General features: G+C 40.2%; 1 protein-coding gene across 3 annotated transcripts in view; it reads right to left on the reverse strand.

Moving 5' to 3' along the window:
- Positions 1-15,268, reverse strand: part of ncor2 (nuclear receptor corepressor 2) — a 70,137-nt gene that overhangs the window by 19,624 nt on the left and 35,245 nt on the right. For all 3 annotated transcript variants that reach the window (XM_079467497.1, XM_079467495.1, XM_079467496.1), the window contains exons 8-19: positions 14,287-14,339; positions 12,469-12,535; positions 10,842-11,014; positions 10,653-10,743; positions 10,064-10,242; positions 9,548-9,602; positions 9,333-9,431; positions 6,417-6,544; positions 5,304-5,461; positions 4,723-4,785; positions 644-786; positions 236-371 (exon numbers count right to left, since the gene is read on the reverse strand). In XM_079467497.1, coding sequence (XP_079323623.1) covers positions 236-371; positions 644-786; positions 4,723-4,785; positions 5,304-5,461; positions 6,417-6,544; positions 9,333-9,431; positions 9,548-9,602; positions 10,064-10,242; positions 10,653-10,743; positions 10,842-11,014; positions 12,469-12,535; positions 14,287-14,339 — 1,345 coding nt within the window. The remainder of the gene's footprint in view (positions 1-235; positions 372-643; positions 787-4,722; positions 4,786-5,303; positions 5,462-6,416; positions 6,545-9,332; positions 9,432-9,547; positions 9,603-10,063; positions 10,243-10,652; positions 10,744-10,841; positions 11,015-12,468; positions 12,536-14,286; positions 14,340-15,268) is intronic.

A 15,268-nucleotide genomic window follows, 5' to 3' on the forward strand; every position in this document is an offset into this window, starting at 1 on the left:
CACCGTTGGATTCAAGCTGCTGAGGGATTTCCTGGTAGCCACAAAGCCCCAAAGGTGCACTGCTTCATATCTGCGTTAGATAACAACTATATAGAGATTGTCTAATCATTCATTATGTTACAGGGTCAATAAGTAACGTGCCTCAAATGCGATCTTTGTATCACGCTATGAAGAGGGAAATAAAGAAAAGATTTCAGTGTGCACATAGGAGATAAAACTGAGTTTTTATTTGTACCTTCTCCATCCTCCTGAGCCTCCTCTTCGTTGCCACTGACTCCAGATCCCTCCATCTCCTCCTCCTCTGCAGCAGGAGCGTTTGCCTCTTCGTTCTGAACAGTTTTACCTCTACGCCTGGCTTTGCGCTCTTTTTCCTGCAAACACACAAACCATGTTTGATACTTTTATCAAAATGTATCATTATTATTATTATTATTATCATCATCATAATTATTATATTGTTGTTATTATTATCATCAGTATTACTATTATTGGTAGAAGTATCACTGTTACTATTATTATATAATTAATTGTTATTGTAATTCTTCATTAACTATATTAGTATGATTTTGACCATAATCGACTGATTCCTGGACCTCTAAATCTTTCAAAATATACAAACAATAAAAAATACATAAAAACGGACCGATTTTATTTTATGCTGTTGTAGTATCTCATCCAGTTTCTGTCTCTTCTTGTAGTTGAAGTAAAAGTTCTTGCATTGGGAGACGGTTTTGGAGCCCACCATCTTGGCAATGGAGGACCAGTTTCGGCCATACTGAAGCAGACCTGCGCAGTGACGGGAAGAGAAGGAACATTCTCACCTTTTCAATTGCAAAAAAAGGAAACAGAGCCATGAGTCGAGTGTTTGTGTCATTGTCATAGTAATTATATATACGCACGAGAGACACAAAACATTTTTGTTGCCCTTTCATCCATTTTATTGATACAAACTAGCCAAAAAAACAGGGAAAATGGAAGATGATTGGCTAACACAAGCCGCTATCAAACTTGCATTGTCACAGACCAATATATCAGCCAAGCAAATTGTTAACATTGCCAAATAACCATTTCAGATTTACAGATCAACATGAGAGTTCTCCAGATCATCAGTTCCAACAAACTCCCAATCCACAACTCTGACAAACTTGTGTATTTGCACAATGTTTCCCTCACTCTGTGCCACAGTAAGACAAATGCACTCAAAATAGGCCAGCACCTCAGCTGGTACAGTTTATATAAGATTTATATGACACGCAGCCTAACAGACAATCTCTCAACGTTAACATAACACAAGATCCTGTGTGCCTGCTTACAGAAGCCTCTAGCGTTCCCATCCGCCTGGCCTCGCGACGTCATTAATGGAAACCTCAATAAAAGGTCAAAGATCATGTGCTGTCATTTGGCATCTGAAGGAGGAAAGTGGGACGGCAGCCTGACATGAACCGTTCTCAATCATTTAACACCGAGCTTACGCTCAGCAGGCGTCTGTCAGCTCTACAGAAACCTTTACCGTTCAATGACTAATCCAAGTTTAGTTTCGACTAGCTTCACATTAGAAATCTTGTCCAGTCTAAATATCTGCTCGGACTTAAATGACATATGACTACAATACAGCATTTACTGTCCTCTAAAAGAGAGCTACTAGACAGTCTGTGGAGCAGAGAGAGAGAGCGCGAGAGAGAGAGAGAGAGAGAGAGAGAGAGAGAGAGAGAGAGAGAAATGCATGTGTATGGAGCAAAATACTACAAACAAACCTAGAAATGATTTGATGTCTTTGAAGATTTGCACATTCGCGTGTTTATCCTTAACACCATCTCCAGAGCTTGCTTTCTGTCTCTATTCCAGCCGTTTGTCAAAAACACTTAAAAAGCATGACACAATTGCAAAGTCTTCTATACATGCAAGCCTGCTAACACACAATTCATCCACACATCTTTTTTCGCATATCCGGTTAATTCCAAAGGTCCATTATTGCACAATCCACCACAAGGCAAAGCGTCTGTTTAGGACACTTCCTGGAACGCAGGTTTCATTCACAACAGCTCACAGCAAACCACAGTTTCACTTCAAAATGCGACACTAAGTCCACTACAAAACCCAGAAGTAGATGATACCTCCAAATGCAAGTACTCCAGTCAGACAGAAGCCATGCGGAAACCGTCCAATCAGCTCTGTTTATTCAAGATCATGTGACGATGCTGCATCCAATCAAAAACCTCAGCCGAATGGGGATCTTCCAATCAGAGACTTGCATGGAGAAGATATAAAGTCCAGCTGTCCGCTCTTCCTCATCGCTCCATCAGTCTTTTATCTTCTCCAACACTTCCAACTCCATGGAAATGCACAAGAAAGGCTCTCGAAGCTCCGGCACGACGCGAGGAAACCCAGGAAAGAGAAAAAGGGAGTGGCGTTTGGGAGGGAAAAGCAGCTCTGCTTCCATACCCTCCTCCTTCCGATAGCCGCGCTGATGTTTCTCTCCAAAGAGCAGCCCCTCTCTTTTTCTTCTCTGGCTCTCTGTATTTATCAAACTCACACGCGCTCGCTCGCTCTGTCTGTCTCTCTCTCTCTCTCTCTGTCTCTCTCTCGCTCGGTCTCAAGGCCACAGTTTTTTTCCACTCCTCTTCACTGGCTGCCGCTTGGCTGGACTTTAACAGCAGAGTGAAGCCGAGATGCAGTAACTCCACCCCCTAATGCCCTCCCCCTCCCTGCACAACCCCATCTGATCTCTTCTATCACTCTCTCTCTCTCGCTTTTGCACTCACCGATACAGTCTCTGTGCCAAAAGGCATCTATGTACAAACAATCAAAGGCAAACAGAAAATAAGAGGATCGTGGCAGAGAGAGAGAGAGAGAGAGACAGAGAGAGAGGTGATCCGAGAGGTTTGATGTTGATATCATGAGAAAGCAGTGGGGAAGCGATTCCTCCAAACTGACCTGCTTTTTTTTCTTCAAAGTGACCTCTGCACACAGTCCTTGACAACAGTTTCAGAGAACGAGAGACAGAACTAGAGAGAGGAACAGGACTGCTTGCCAAGTCCTCCGATTCGTGCCAACCCACAATTCAGCCACTTCCTTTCTCCGCTCATACAACTGAATTCAACCGCTTACAGAGAGCGAGAGAGACGACACACAGATAGAATGAACCATGTACACACTGTAGATAACTAACGTTTTTACTTGTGATCTCACTCATGTGAAAGTTGCGTCGCATAGTTTCACAGCATTTATTACATCTAACAAATATTCCTATACGAAAAATAGCACAATAGGAGGGGTGAGAACCGTCATGGGTCACGCGCAAAAAGACTCGACTCCCTTCATTTTTACACTGACGTGCACACATGCAAGGCCACTCTGCCTTTAAAAGGCTGTGCCACCAGTCTCTCTCTCTCCATCTGTGCGCGTTGGAACGCAACGAGACATCCAAGTGCCATCAACGCATATTCCTGCTCTTTCTCTTTAAAAGTGACCAGATATAAACAGATTAGCACATAGAGCCATAAGCTGCTTTCTAAAGGGCACACGGGGTAACTGGCTGGCGTTCAGAGGGGTCAGGCTCGCAGGATATGAGGGGTGAGGGAAAGATTAAGATAAGGTTAAGTACAGCAGGGTTCTGGTGTGCAAGTGTGCAAGACTGCTAAAATCTACTGTGCTAAAAAGAAATATGTACAAACAATGTGAACTAAAATGATTTCTCCGCAGCATCTGCAATGTTAGTCAAGATTTTCTGCACCACAAATATTGATAATTTTGTTTTACTTGTACATTTTCCACGCTTTAGAAATTTGTGTATCTGTTTAAGATGCTGTTACTTAATACACCCTCATGTTGGCATGTACGCGAGGACAAGTCCTGTCGAATGTAAACAACAAATCCGATTCAGTTCCAGGGACTTTATCATTAATTCAGAGTTATTAAGTTACAGTGTGGAACAGGCGGCCTCACGGATCAGACATAAAGTGCCGATACCAGAGAAACAGAGCTGTTAGCAGAGCGACGTGGATCTAGTCTCAACTAGGTCAGACGAACGGCCGTCTACATTACAGTCCAAACACTGACACATACAAAGATCAAGGCTTCGCTCATTACTCATGCGTTTTGCTTATATAATCCAGTGCGAGTGTGTTCAAAGATCTCTTAATAGAGCTCTTATTGTTTGTTCTGAGACATTTAGTTAAATGACAACCGTCAGATAAACACAGCGAGCGCATTCAGATGTGTGTGTGAATTGTGAAATGAGGGCAAGAGCACAGCATGTCCTCTGGCGTCGGAGTAAATGTTTGTGGAGTTGCTAGGCTGAGGGTTGCCGTTCTTATCGCGGCCGCAGAATTCCACGAAGTTGGAATGCCCGTCATTCATAAAATTCAACACTTCCCCCACCCCTTATGTGGTAAATACTTAGGCTAATGTGACTACGCCTGAGCCGCCAATCCAAGTGTATTCATAGCTCAATGTAACACATTTAAATTGAAATTCAGTCAATTTGCAATAAAATGGCAAAAAAGTTCTTGAACATTATAGAGACTCTTCACGAAACTAGAAAATTCTAAATGGCCAACATAAAATGCTTTCTGTTAACATTGCTCTATCTTATCCAGATCACTTTTATATACACCTTATTCTGTGTTGCATAATTAATTCCATCCGTTAAAATACTGTATAGTCTGTAAAATATGTACAGTGTAGTAAAAAGCAAACAGGCTCGCACACACGGATTCTGACCTTTCTTTGCGGTTTCCATCTCCTCTTCAGTCCAGCGCGAGCTTTCGTTCATCTCAAGGTTTGCTGTAACACAAAGAAAACAATGGAATAACACATCGATCCAAAGAACTGTTGCTCTGCATCACTGCGTGAGGCAACCAATAAAAAAAATACAGAATGAAGAGGTTATATTCAAGGGAATACTTGAATAAACAAAGCAAAGGAACAGACTGAAGGTTAAGAGAAATTAGAAAGAGCCTCGAGAGCTCTCGTGATGGACCTTGGGAAAGGCCAAGAGCTGCCGGAGGAATCGTTCTGACCCTTATGTATATACCACATTTTAACTGCACTACAATAATTGGAAGTTCAAGAACACTCCTAGATAAGCTACATAAGTCAAAGTGCTCTTAAGGTCACCTCTAGGCAAGCTAAAAAACTGAAGTTAAAAAACAAAGAATGGAACAATGTTAGAAGGTCATGCACAACTCATCTGAGGACTTATTTGACTCTGAATACAATGGACTTGAGAGACACTAGAATACAGAGGCATTCATCCACTAGACTCGATGTGGGTGTGTGGGATAGGCAGTGTGTATGCTAACCGAGTTCATTATTGAGTGGCGAAGTATTCTCTTCCTGCTCGCTGGTCATAGAGCGAGTCACTCGTCCTTTCCGGTGTCCGCGGCTGTTAGCAGTGCGTCGTCCTTTAACAGCTACAGGTGGCTCTTTCTCCTCCCCGTCCTCACCAGAGGTGTCATCTCTACAAGAAAAAAGAAAGAAACAACAAAACCATCATCAGTTTTTAATTGAAAGTAAATCACATCAGGGCATAATACTCTCATAATTCAAACACTATTCTTTTTTTAAAACTTGAACTTGAAGGATGCAGAACTATAAATGTGAGCTTTAATACAATTGTTTTCAATTAATAATCAGTGAGCATCCCTAAATCATAATGTTTATAAAAAGAGATACCAATAATTTACAAAAATAAACCCTGTGTCAACAAAATACAGAATTTTGCCTCACTATTGAGTGAATTCCCCAACAGCAGCACAGCACAATGGAAAGATGTGGCCATAGGACGAGCAGACTCTCATTTATCTTACCTGCACATTATCCATCTTGCAGATAAAGACACTAAAAATAGGAGCACCAGCTGTGGCCGCAGGCTGTAACTTTCACTGGAGAGAAGTGTTAGGAAGCACAGATTCGGCTTAATGTTCACATTTAATGTATAGCCGACATGTCAGGCGTATACTCAGGGCCGTGTATTGGGGCCGCTGCTAATGCACCCTAATCACACTCTACAGCACTGCTGACTGCACAGGTTTAGATTTATACACAGTGTTACCTGCATTTCCCTTGAGTACTTTAATATGGTGTGCACCTGTGATTGCACTAGTGTTGGCCAGCCAACAGCTCCCAAAATGGGGTTGAAATGACATAGAATCTATATTTGACACATTCAATCGTTCCAGGAAACTGAAACGACAGTTCTAGCCAGGAGTCTCCAAGATCCAAGCAACTAAAAGAGCTCAAAGTTAGAGGATTTTAACAACATTGTTGAGTGGCAAGATGAATGCATTTTCCACCTGCTGGTTATATAACTGTGCCTTCTCCGTTTAAGCTGAATCACAGACATACAAGTTCTGTGGCCGCTGCGGAACAATAGAGAGAGAAAAGGTGAGCAAAAGATGGATAAAGAGACTCACTTTATTGCCTCCTCCTTGTCGTCTCCTTCGACCTTTTCCTCCTCGCGATCTGCCTCTTTCTCTTTCTCCTTGTCCTCTTTTTCCTCCTGGTTGTTGCGGTTCACCTGTTGCTGTGCCTGTTGGTTGTTCTGTGGGAAGAGACAATAAAAAACGTAATAAATTCATGGAACATTAATAGCATCACTTCCTGTTAACACTTTCTTTCCCTATATAAAGGACTAAATGAATTGATGTTCATCAATGTGTTTAACTATTTCCATCAGGAAAGAGACAAAGTCACGCAGAACCAATAAATCTTGCTATAAATCCTGTTACTGTATATAAGCACAGTGAGTAAGAAACATGTTGCTCAACAGAAGAAAAAAGAAAGCCTGCAAGTGGAAAGCAGTGCCCTCATCACCCAGTTCACTCATCAATGTATGTGGGTTTTCCTTTACAGAAAAATGTATCTGAGTTATGAGGCAGCGCAAGTCATCTGTATTTGTCAGGACAGAAAAGAGAACGCTTGACGACAGCTGGTGTGGAAGGGAAAATAGATGACAGGATGATGAAAAGGGGGAAAATAATCTGACAATCTGAGGGGACTGGAGATGGAGAGGGAGATCGATGAAATGAAAGAGTGCAGAAAGAAGGAGATCTATACAGACATCTCTGTGCCCTGATTCTGCCTCTGAGCTGTACAACTCAGCACACCGGGTTGACAAACAAAAGATATGTTAATATTTGTATAAGAAAAAGTATGACAAGCTTTTACTACATCAACGAAATAATTTATCATATCATTTCAATACCTCAGCGGTCAGAAAAAAGCATTTCTAAAAGTACAAAATCCACGTAGTGTTTCAAAAACCACATGCAAAATGATAATGCGATACATTTGATTATTGATGAAAACCTCTCAGAAATAAATAAACCACTCTTGGAATACACATAACAATACAGATGTAATCAACATTAGCTTTACTATGCAACCAAACGATAAAAACATGAGACAAAAATGACTAGACAATTTCTACCGAGGACGGTAAAATTACACGCCCTGTCAACTACCCACATCTTACTGCGCTGCGCACAAACAAACACAGTTATTCATGCCCAGTTAAACACACATATACAGACGCGCTCATCCATACAATAACTTCCTTTCTGTTTGTCAGGTTTCCTTTTGTTCTTGCGCTCTCTCACCCATCAGACTCATCTCCCTGTACCGCTTTCTCTCTCTCTTTGTTGGGTTGGTATTGGCTGAGAGAGTTTTAACATGAGCCTATTGAGAGCGGGCGATATTTAATGACCTGAACAGTGCAGTTCCGGCAGCAGAAGACCAGTAAAACAAATGCGTTTGGGTTGTGGGCTCATTATTCTATCAGCTTTTATTGAGCCTGCGATTATTGCAGGCAATACACACACACACACACACACACACACACACAAGGCTCTCGTTCTAACAATATCAGTGCCTCTCTCTCTCTCTCTCTCAAAAGCAACAAAAAATTCCTGCATTCAAGCAACAGCACCCAGACTTTCTCTCACAGCGTCCATCATAAACACACACATGGAAATGAAAGAGTGTGTTTTGAAGTTGAGTAGGGAACATGGGAGAAATGCGATGGACTCCAGCAGGGCAGGGAGCTAGATAATTGCTTCATGTAGATCGAGCTCCCTTTGAGGAGTGCTCCTGTGATAGACTCATTAGATTAAACTGATTTATTATTAATAACACAACACACACATACTTAGCTGAATTCACATAATCATTATAATCACGAGCAACAAATGAACAGACAACTAAACTTGTACACAATGTACATATTTAATACATTGTGCTGCCACAGACGGCAACATGCAACAAACATGAGCTATAGTTCTACAATTTGTACTTTAAATTATAATGCGGCCGAGATCCTTGTGTATCATGTCACATAGACATGGCGTCATCCAGGTTAATGCTAAACAAAAGGCTTTAATTAAATCCTTGACAGGGTACAACAATAATATGGTATATACAGAAATCATGGAGCTAAATTAATACTTTTTAAGACTCTTTCCATACATTTTAAAACCTCATCGCCACTTCAAGTTTTAACATTGGCGACATCAGTTCAAAGAAAGTTCTAGGGCACCTTTGACTACCATTGTATTTTTCCTACAATGGTAGTCAATGATGTTCCAGATCAGAAAATGTCATTTATACAGATATGAAATTACATGAGGGTGAGTATGATAGAATTTTCGCTTTTGGGTGAACCATCACTTTATCTTACATTTACTATATAAAGATTGTAAAAGCACAACTATACAGTCGTAGTTTGTGATAACTCATTATTACAACATTATTCAGAGCGGGAATGAAGCCCCAGAGAACTAATTGAGTGACCAAACAAATCCAAGTGTGTTTGAAGTAACACATCAGCCAGTACATTCCAATGGCTACCAGCTTAATACAACTTTTTTCATTATAGAAATATAAATAAATCCTTTTTCTTGTTGAACGCGACAATATTGGTTATCATTGCCGTAACTGGTAGTTTTCCTCATTACATTTTTTTAAATAATTTTCTGAAAATAAACTATTTAACTAATTAGATATGAATAATAAAAGACTTCTCTTTTTTTAAGGGTTGTTACATTATTATATTTATATATTTATGTTTTGAAAAACATGTTTATATTTTTTATAGTTATGTGGAATTTGTGTTTAAACATGACAGTCATTGTTTTTAATGCCTTAAAAGACAATATGTTGATACTAGTATCGAATCACATTTAACATCCTAGATGCCAAGATTTTGTGTCAATCACTCGGTTGTCACTTCTAGATCGAACAACATAACATCTTGATGGCCAAATTTCATCGACACAAAAAAAGAAGTCCCATTAATGAAACGCGGCATTTGACACTGGGAGATGTAGTCTCACCTGGCTCCTGCCTCTCCGCCGGTAGTTCCTTCGGACAATGTTCTTGTAGTTCTCATTCTTCTTAGTCAGGTAGTAAAACAGGACGCAATCGGCCACCGTCTTTGCAAACACAAAAAAATCCAACCCTTACTATCTCCACTTTAATCGTTTACATATGGTCTGCACACACAGACTGCAGTGCCTTTATGATGGTATAAATAAAGCCACAGGTGTACCTTTCTCTCCAGACAGGAGGCTATCAGGACAAAGTTTTTCGGGTGCTGGATAAACCTGCAGAGAGAAGATGTTTTAAAACGAGAACGTAATGCTGTCGATCTCAAAGTTGAATGTGGTTCCTTCGGCTAGCATGTCGCAGGATTGGTATTGCCAACTAACTTCCTTATTCACCCAGTTGAGGAAACGCAAAACAATTAGATCAGACAATATCTCTTTCTCTCTTCCGTTTCCTTTCGAATTCTACAGTATTACCGAAAATGTTTGAGATCCAAACAAGAAATCACATACACTTTTTTGAGAGATTTGAATTGCAAAAACTGAGAAATGCCTTCACAAATACGGGAAATAATGACACAACATAATACATTGCACAACCCGATTAATTTTCCATTGTGGCAATCAAATCATGCAATCAGGCTTTGTGTGAAAGCTTTCTTGTGGGTGTTGCGTGAAAGAGAGGCTTGAAGAAACGTACAGTTTCCATAGCAGATTGAGAGACTAAGCGCAGAACGTACTTCTCGCGGAAGGTGTCTTTCTCCTGCTCGCTCCACATGTTCATGACCTGTCTGTCTTTGTAGACCTTCATTGGATCGCCAATCAGGCCGTTCATGTTGATGAACTTTATCCTCTGTTGCTCTGCATCGAACAGCATTGGAGGAATCACGGCTAACTGGCGCATCTGCTTCTCCGTGTTCTGTGGAGAGAAAAAGAGGCTGTAGTAAATATGAAATAAAAAAAAGTCAAATGAAACCGAGACTGGAATGTATGAGCGAGGTGAAGAAAGAACAGTCAGCAAATATGTGGCCTCCGCATCGTGTTACTGCGTTTAGGAAGTGCATGAGCCACAAAAACTCAAAAGACTTTGGGTTTGAAAGTCGCTAAAGTTACTTTGTCTGGAAAGGGTAAAAATGTCAAACAACCACATCAGGTCCACATAATAGCATGATTGGGTGAGCTTGTCCATTGTGGAAGTGCACGTGACCGCAAACATTTTATGGACACTTACTGTAATCCACACTTTAAGACGTCAAAGCACTGAACCACAATATATCATAACGAACAGCATCAAGTGTGTATAAAATCCACTTAAAGAAACTGTCGTACCTCTTGCTCCGAGATGCCGTCAATTATTTCCGAAACCTCATGTTCGCTCCGGGCTGCTGAGGCCAGTCCCCCTCCTCTCGGAGCCACTCGACTGTAAACACAAACACTGTCAGCGCAAGCCTTTGAAACAACACGCGTGCTCTTTCGCTATAGCATCTGAAGCTCAAGGCTACGTTCGCATTTACTCACGTCTGCATGCGCTCTTGCATCTCTCTCTGCTTGCGGATCTCTGGGAACTGCTTTTCGTAGTACTCCCGTATTTTGCTGTCTTTGGCTCTTCGGCGTGGGTTGTTCTCGATGCGGTCGACTTTCTTCTCCCAGGCCTCCATTAGCTGATCATAGCGCTGGCAGAATTTCTGTTCCTGAATGCACATGCAGACATACGTTAAAGACAGTAAGATATTAAACCTGAAAATGTCTACAAATTTATAGAGAATTGTCAGACATCACCGGCATTTTTAAGCATCAAAGGTCTAGTGTATGAAATTTAGTGGGATCTATAAGGCCCTATGAAATATGTTTTATTTTTTCCAAATTCAATTTTTTCCGTTTTAATTTCTCCTACACAGGACTGTATATTCAAAAGTTGCTGTTATATGGGCCTATACTACATCTAATGGTTATACCTAGTATTACATTTTCTATTTATTTCTCGCAGCAGCAATAATCTGCCTCTATGTATTGAATTTTAAAAACAAGAAGGGAAATTAGTACAAATAATTAAATGTATATAGTTTTAGATGATTACTTTTTATACTTATTATGATCACCAATTATAACTGACTTGCCTATAACAATGTTTAAACGCTGCAATCTCGAATGTCAGTCGTTTCATCAACCACAACACATATTTTCTTCCCACTGATCTTGTTCAGTATGGCTTCCATGTGTGTGTTGCTCAAAGACAAAGTGGGTTTGATGAAGGATGATTTCATTTTGAGGCAACGATCCTCCTTGCTTGCAGTACTTTATGAGAATGATTTTTTTGACGGACTCTTCAACATGATCATCTCAACTTTGAATAAATGTTTATAAATATGGCATAATTCCGTGCCTTACTAACGTAACTTCATCACACATATACGGTGCCTCTTACAAACAGGGAATATGCATTTCAGTCATTTTATTTGTCAGTTAATGAAACCATGGCAAAGAACATGTATTTGTTAATGGTTTATAATGGGTTTTGAAACTGATTTAATCAAAAATTTGCCAAATTCTGTGACAATCCGTGTTATACAGTAAATTCAGTTTTTATGTGTTTTCTGCATTGCGGAAATCATAGGGCACTAGATCTAGTGGTGAGGTTGCGAATTGCTATCAACGGCTCACTCTACCGCTCCCTTTACCAGCACTACGGTGGCTGAAACAGGATTACGATGTCATCATGTTTTCGCTACTTTGCTGAAGTAGATAACGTATTTAGCAAACACGTTCTCTAGCACAGTTTGTCTTTTAAGGGCTACTGTAAAAACAACATGCTGAATTCCATGTATGGGGCCTGCTGTGCATGTGGATAGAAATAGCTAATTCTAAGGTAATAATAACATAACGATTCATGATGTAAGGTCTTTACACATTTCTGAAGACGTAGTTATGTAGATTATATTGCATTTCTGTCAATAGATCCTAATTATGAATGATACAGGTTTCAATGCACTGCTCTGCCCAGCACAGTTCTCTTTCTGTTATATTCTGTTGGTTAGTTTTCAACATGAGCTGTCAAAGCTTTTAATAATAAACTAATCCACTTAATATTTAGGTACAGACAGCCCCAGTGCAAAAGCGATGTGTGTGTTTGGGTGCTTTTACTTACCCACTGTTTGCGAGCATGGTTTCTTCTTTTGAAATAAAGAATGAGCTTTTTCCTCATTGCCTGATTTCTGTAGAGGAGGAGAAAAAAACAACATTGCCCCATTTTTCCTGTTTTCACATATACTGTACATATCAAGTGAGATCTCTATTCCTGTGTGCGTGTACACAACAGCGAGAAAAGTGAATTAGTCATAAAAATAATAATTTCATTCTGTGCTTAGCATATAGAATGTAAAATTAAGCTCACAAATAAAGGCAGAATTATTGTAAAACACATCACCTAGGACGCACATTCATATTTAAAATTAATAAAAAGATGGCGTATCGTAACAAACATTTGGGGAAGTATGGGTACGAGAGTAAGCTTGCTATATAGGTCGGATGAATTGCCTCAATCCCAATTTATTTCTGGCCTCCAACATCTCTGTCTTTATAGGATAGTTCCTTTGTAAGTCATAGGGAAGTCGCAAGGATCGCCATCTAGTCTGCTTGTAATTTCAGCAAATAATTACGTGTTTTAGTCCCGATTTCGTTGTTTTTCCTATTCTTCTCAGCCATTTTGCTGCGTGTTTTACCACTCAGAGGAAAGTGCCCAGGCACTCAAGGGGGGCGTGTCCTGGCGGGTTCAAGTGGTAAAGTGATGTTAATGCATACCCTCTATTAGATCTGTGCTTGCGCATGTTACAGAGGAATTCCTTTTGCCATTTTGACTATATTAAACACATACACGGAGCATGTATAACCCAGCTCACAGAATTGTTTTGGATGTCCGGTAAGTTTTAAAATATAAAGCATAGAAGCTGTCCAATCACGATGCGACTTTACATATAAACTGTTTATTTTTGGTCCAGACCAAGATAACCAAACAACAAATATGAACGCAACCTAAATGATGACAGAATATTCGTTTTGAATGTGAACTTTTCAACAGGGTTGATCCATAATGAATCTAATGAAACTGGTACTAAATTTCCCTTCCTTACTAGCCTCTCTATTTGTGTGTGTGACCTGGAACAAACTGTGTTTAGATCTGCATGCTATTTTAGAGGAAAATCAGCATGATATTAAATCACTGGCATGATTACAGATTACTGTTGAACTTGCCAGGATGTCTTCAAACAGCTGACGTGTGTGTGTGTGTTACATGCACAGGTGAGATTAAGTGTCTAGGTACAAAGATGGCACTGCATTATGCAGCAGATGGCTGCAGGATTAGCTGCTGTGTGTCATGCGCTGGAAACTACAATTCAGCCTGAACCTTAACATCCCATTCACAACACCCCTGACCTGTACACGCTCTTACAAAAGCACTACACTGTTCTGATCATTACCCATGAATCACTGCTGCTGAGGTTGATAAAGGACTGCAGCGAATAAACCATTAATTTGGGCCTGATCAAAGAACAGCAGAAATATGTATTCTCTCTCTCTCTCTCTCTCTCTCTCTCTCTCATAACCACACACGCCTGCCTAAACACTCCTGAGGCCAAATAACCTTTAGGATTGTAAAAGGCAAAATGCCCAATCATAATATTTTCAAGAACAATAATAACATCCAGAAGGTCTAAGTTAAAATAAGACACGATTGGACAAACAAAACAAAGCAATTGAAATAAACATCTGAGGAACTATGGCATTAGAATATTTATTTTCTATCTGGATCTCATCGAGTCTCATCGGTCAATATCTCTGAACACTGCAGTAGTTCAGGTGGAATTACGCATGAATGCATTTGGTGAAGCTTTAGAGATCTGTACAAGTCTCTCGGTGGATGTTGTTTTCGGTTCTGAAGGAGAGACAGGAGAAACAGCCTACTCACATTTTTATGTTCTCATGGTACTGCTTGGTATCCGACGGCTGGTTGTACAAAGGCTAAAGGGGGAGACAGAAGCAAAAGTGAGAGATAAAAGAGGTAGAGTTTAATTTCACACAGATGCTGCGGTCACATCAAGGGAAGAACATTGCTTTTTCTTATGCTACACTTTTTTTTAAGCATAGCCCAGTAACAGCAAAATATCTTCCCGGATACCACATCTAAACGTTTCTGCTATCCTCACTGCACTCTTTGAGTTTGAGAGATGGATTCATCACAAGACGTCCACATGGAACAATAAATGTGTTGACGTATTGCTGACCGGAAGGACTGTTCAATGATGTCACTCATGGGGCCACCGGCACTCAATTGGTCCGTTTTGGGTCTACTCTGATAGCAGAGCGAAGCCGTGCGAAACACTTCTGCGTGTGGTCAACAGCCATCTTGTGAACAAAACAGGCTGTAGTGTAATGCAAACTGTGTCGACGGGTTGAAAGAGTTTATATTTCACACAGCAGAGGTTGTGTTACAGCAGCAGGCTTGACTTATAATGACATACAAACACCTAAAACATGGCAACTGTGAGGCTGCACAAGCACATAGAAGCGAACAACGTGACCTGATCAAGAACCAGAGTGATTAAATGTGCAATACTTGTCAATCCGAGCGCAAAATGTGCAAATATACATATAGTGAGAAATAAAGATATATAGAGAGATATATATATAAATTTAGAACCTATACAGGTTCTTTTTGAAGGATTCTCGAGTTTGTTTCATTCCCTTGAAATGCGGAGGTAAACTACAGAAGGGGTAAACTTCAATGGAAAGCGGAGAAATGTTTTGAATTCACATTTGCTTTGACAGTAAAAGGAAAAACTTCATTCACATGACTTACAAAAAAGATTGGTGAATTACAGCAGCAAGAGAAGAGAAGGATCATTTAAACTGAAAAGGTTTGGAGAGGGCATGAATGAAAGTCAAATTAT

The sequence above is a fragment of the Barbatula barbatula genome (assembly GCF_947034865.1).
Source record: "Barbatula barbatula genome assembly, chromosome: 11".
In the NCBI taxonomy this organism is placed as follows: Eukaryota; Metazoa; Chordata; class Actinopteri; order Cypriniformes; family Nemacheilidae; genus Barbatula; species Barbatula barbatula.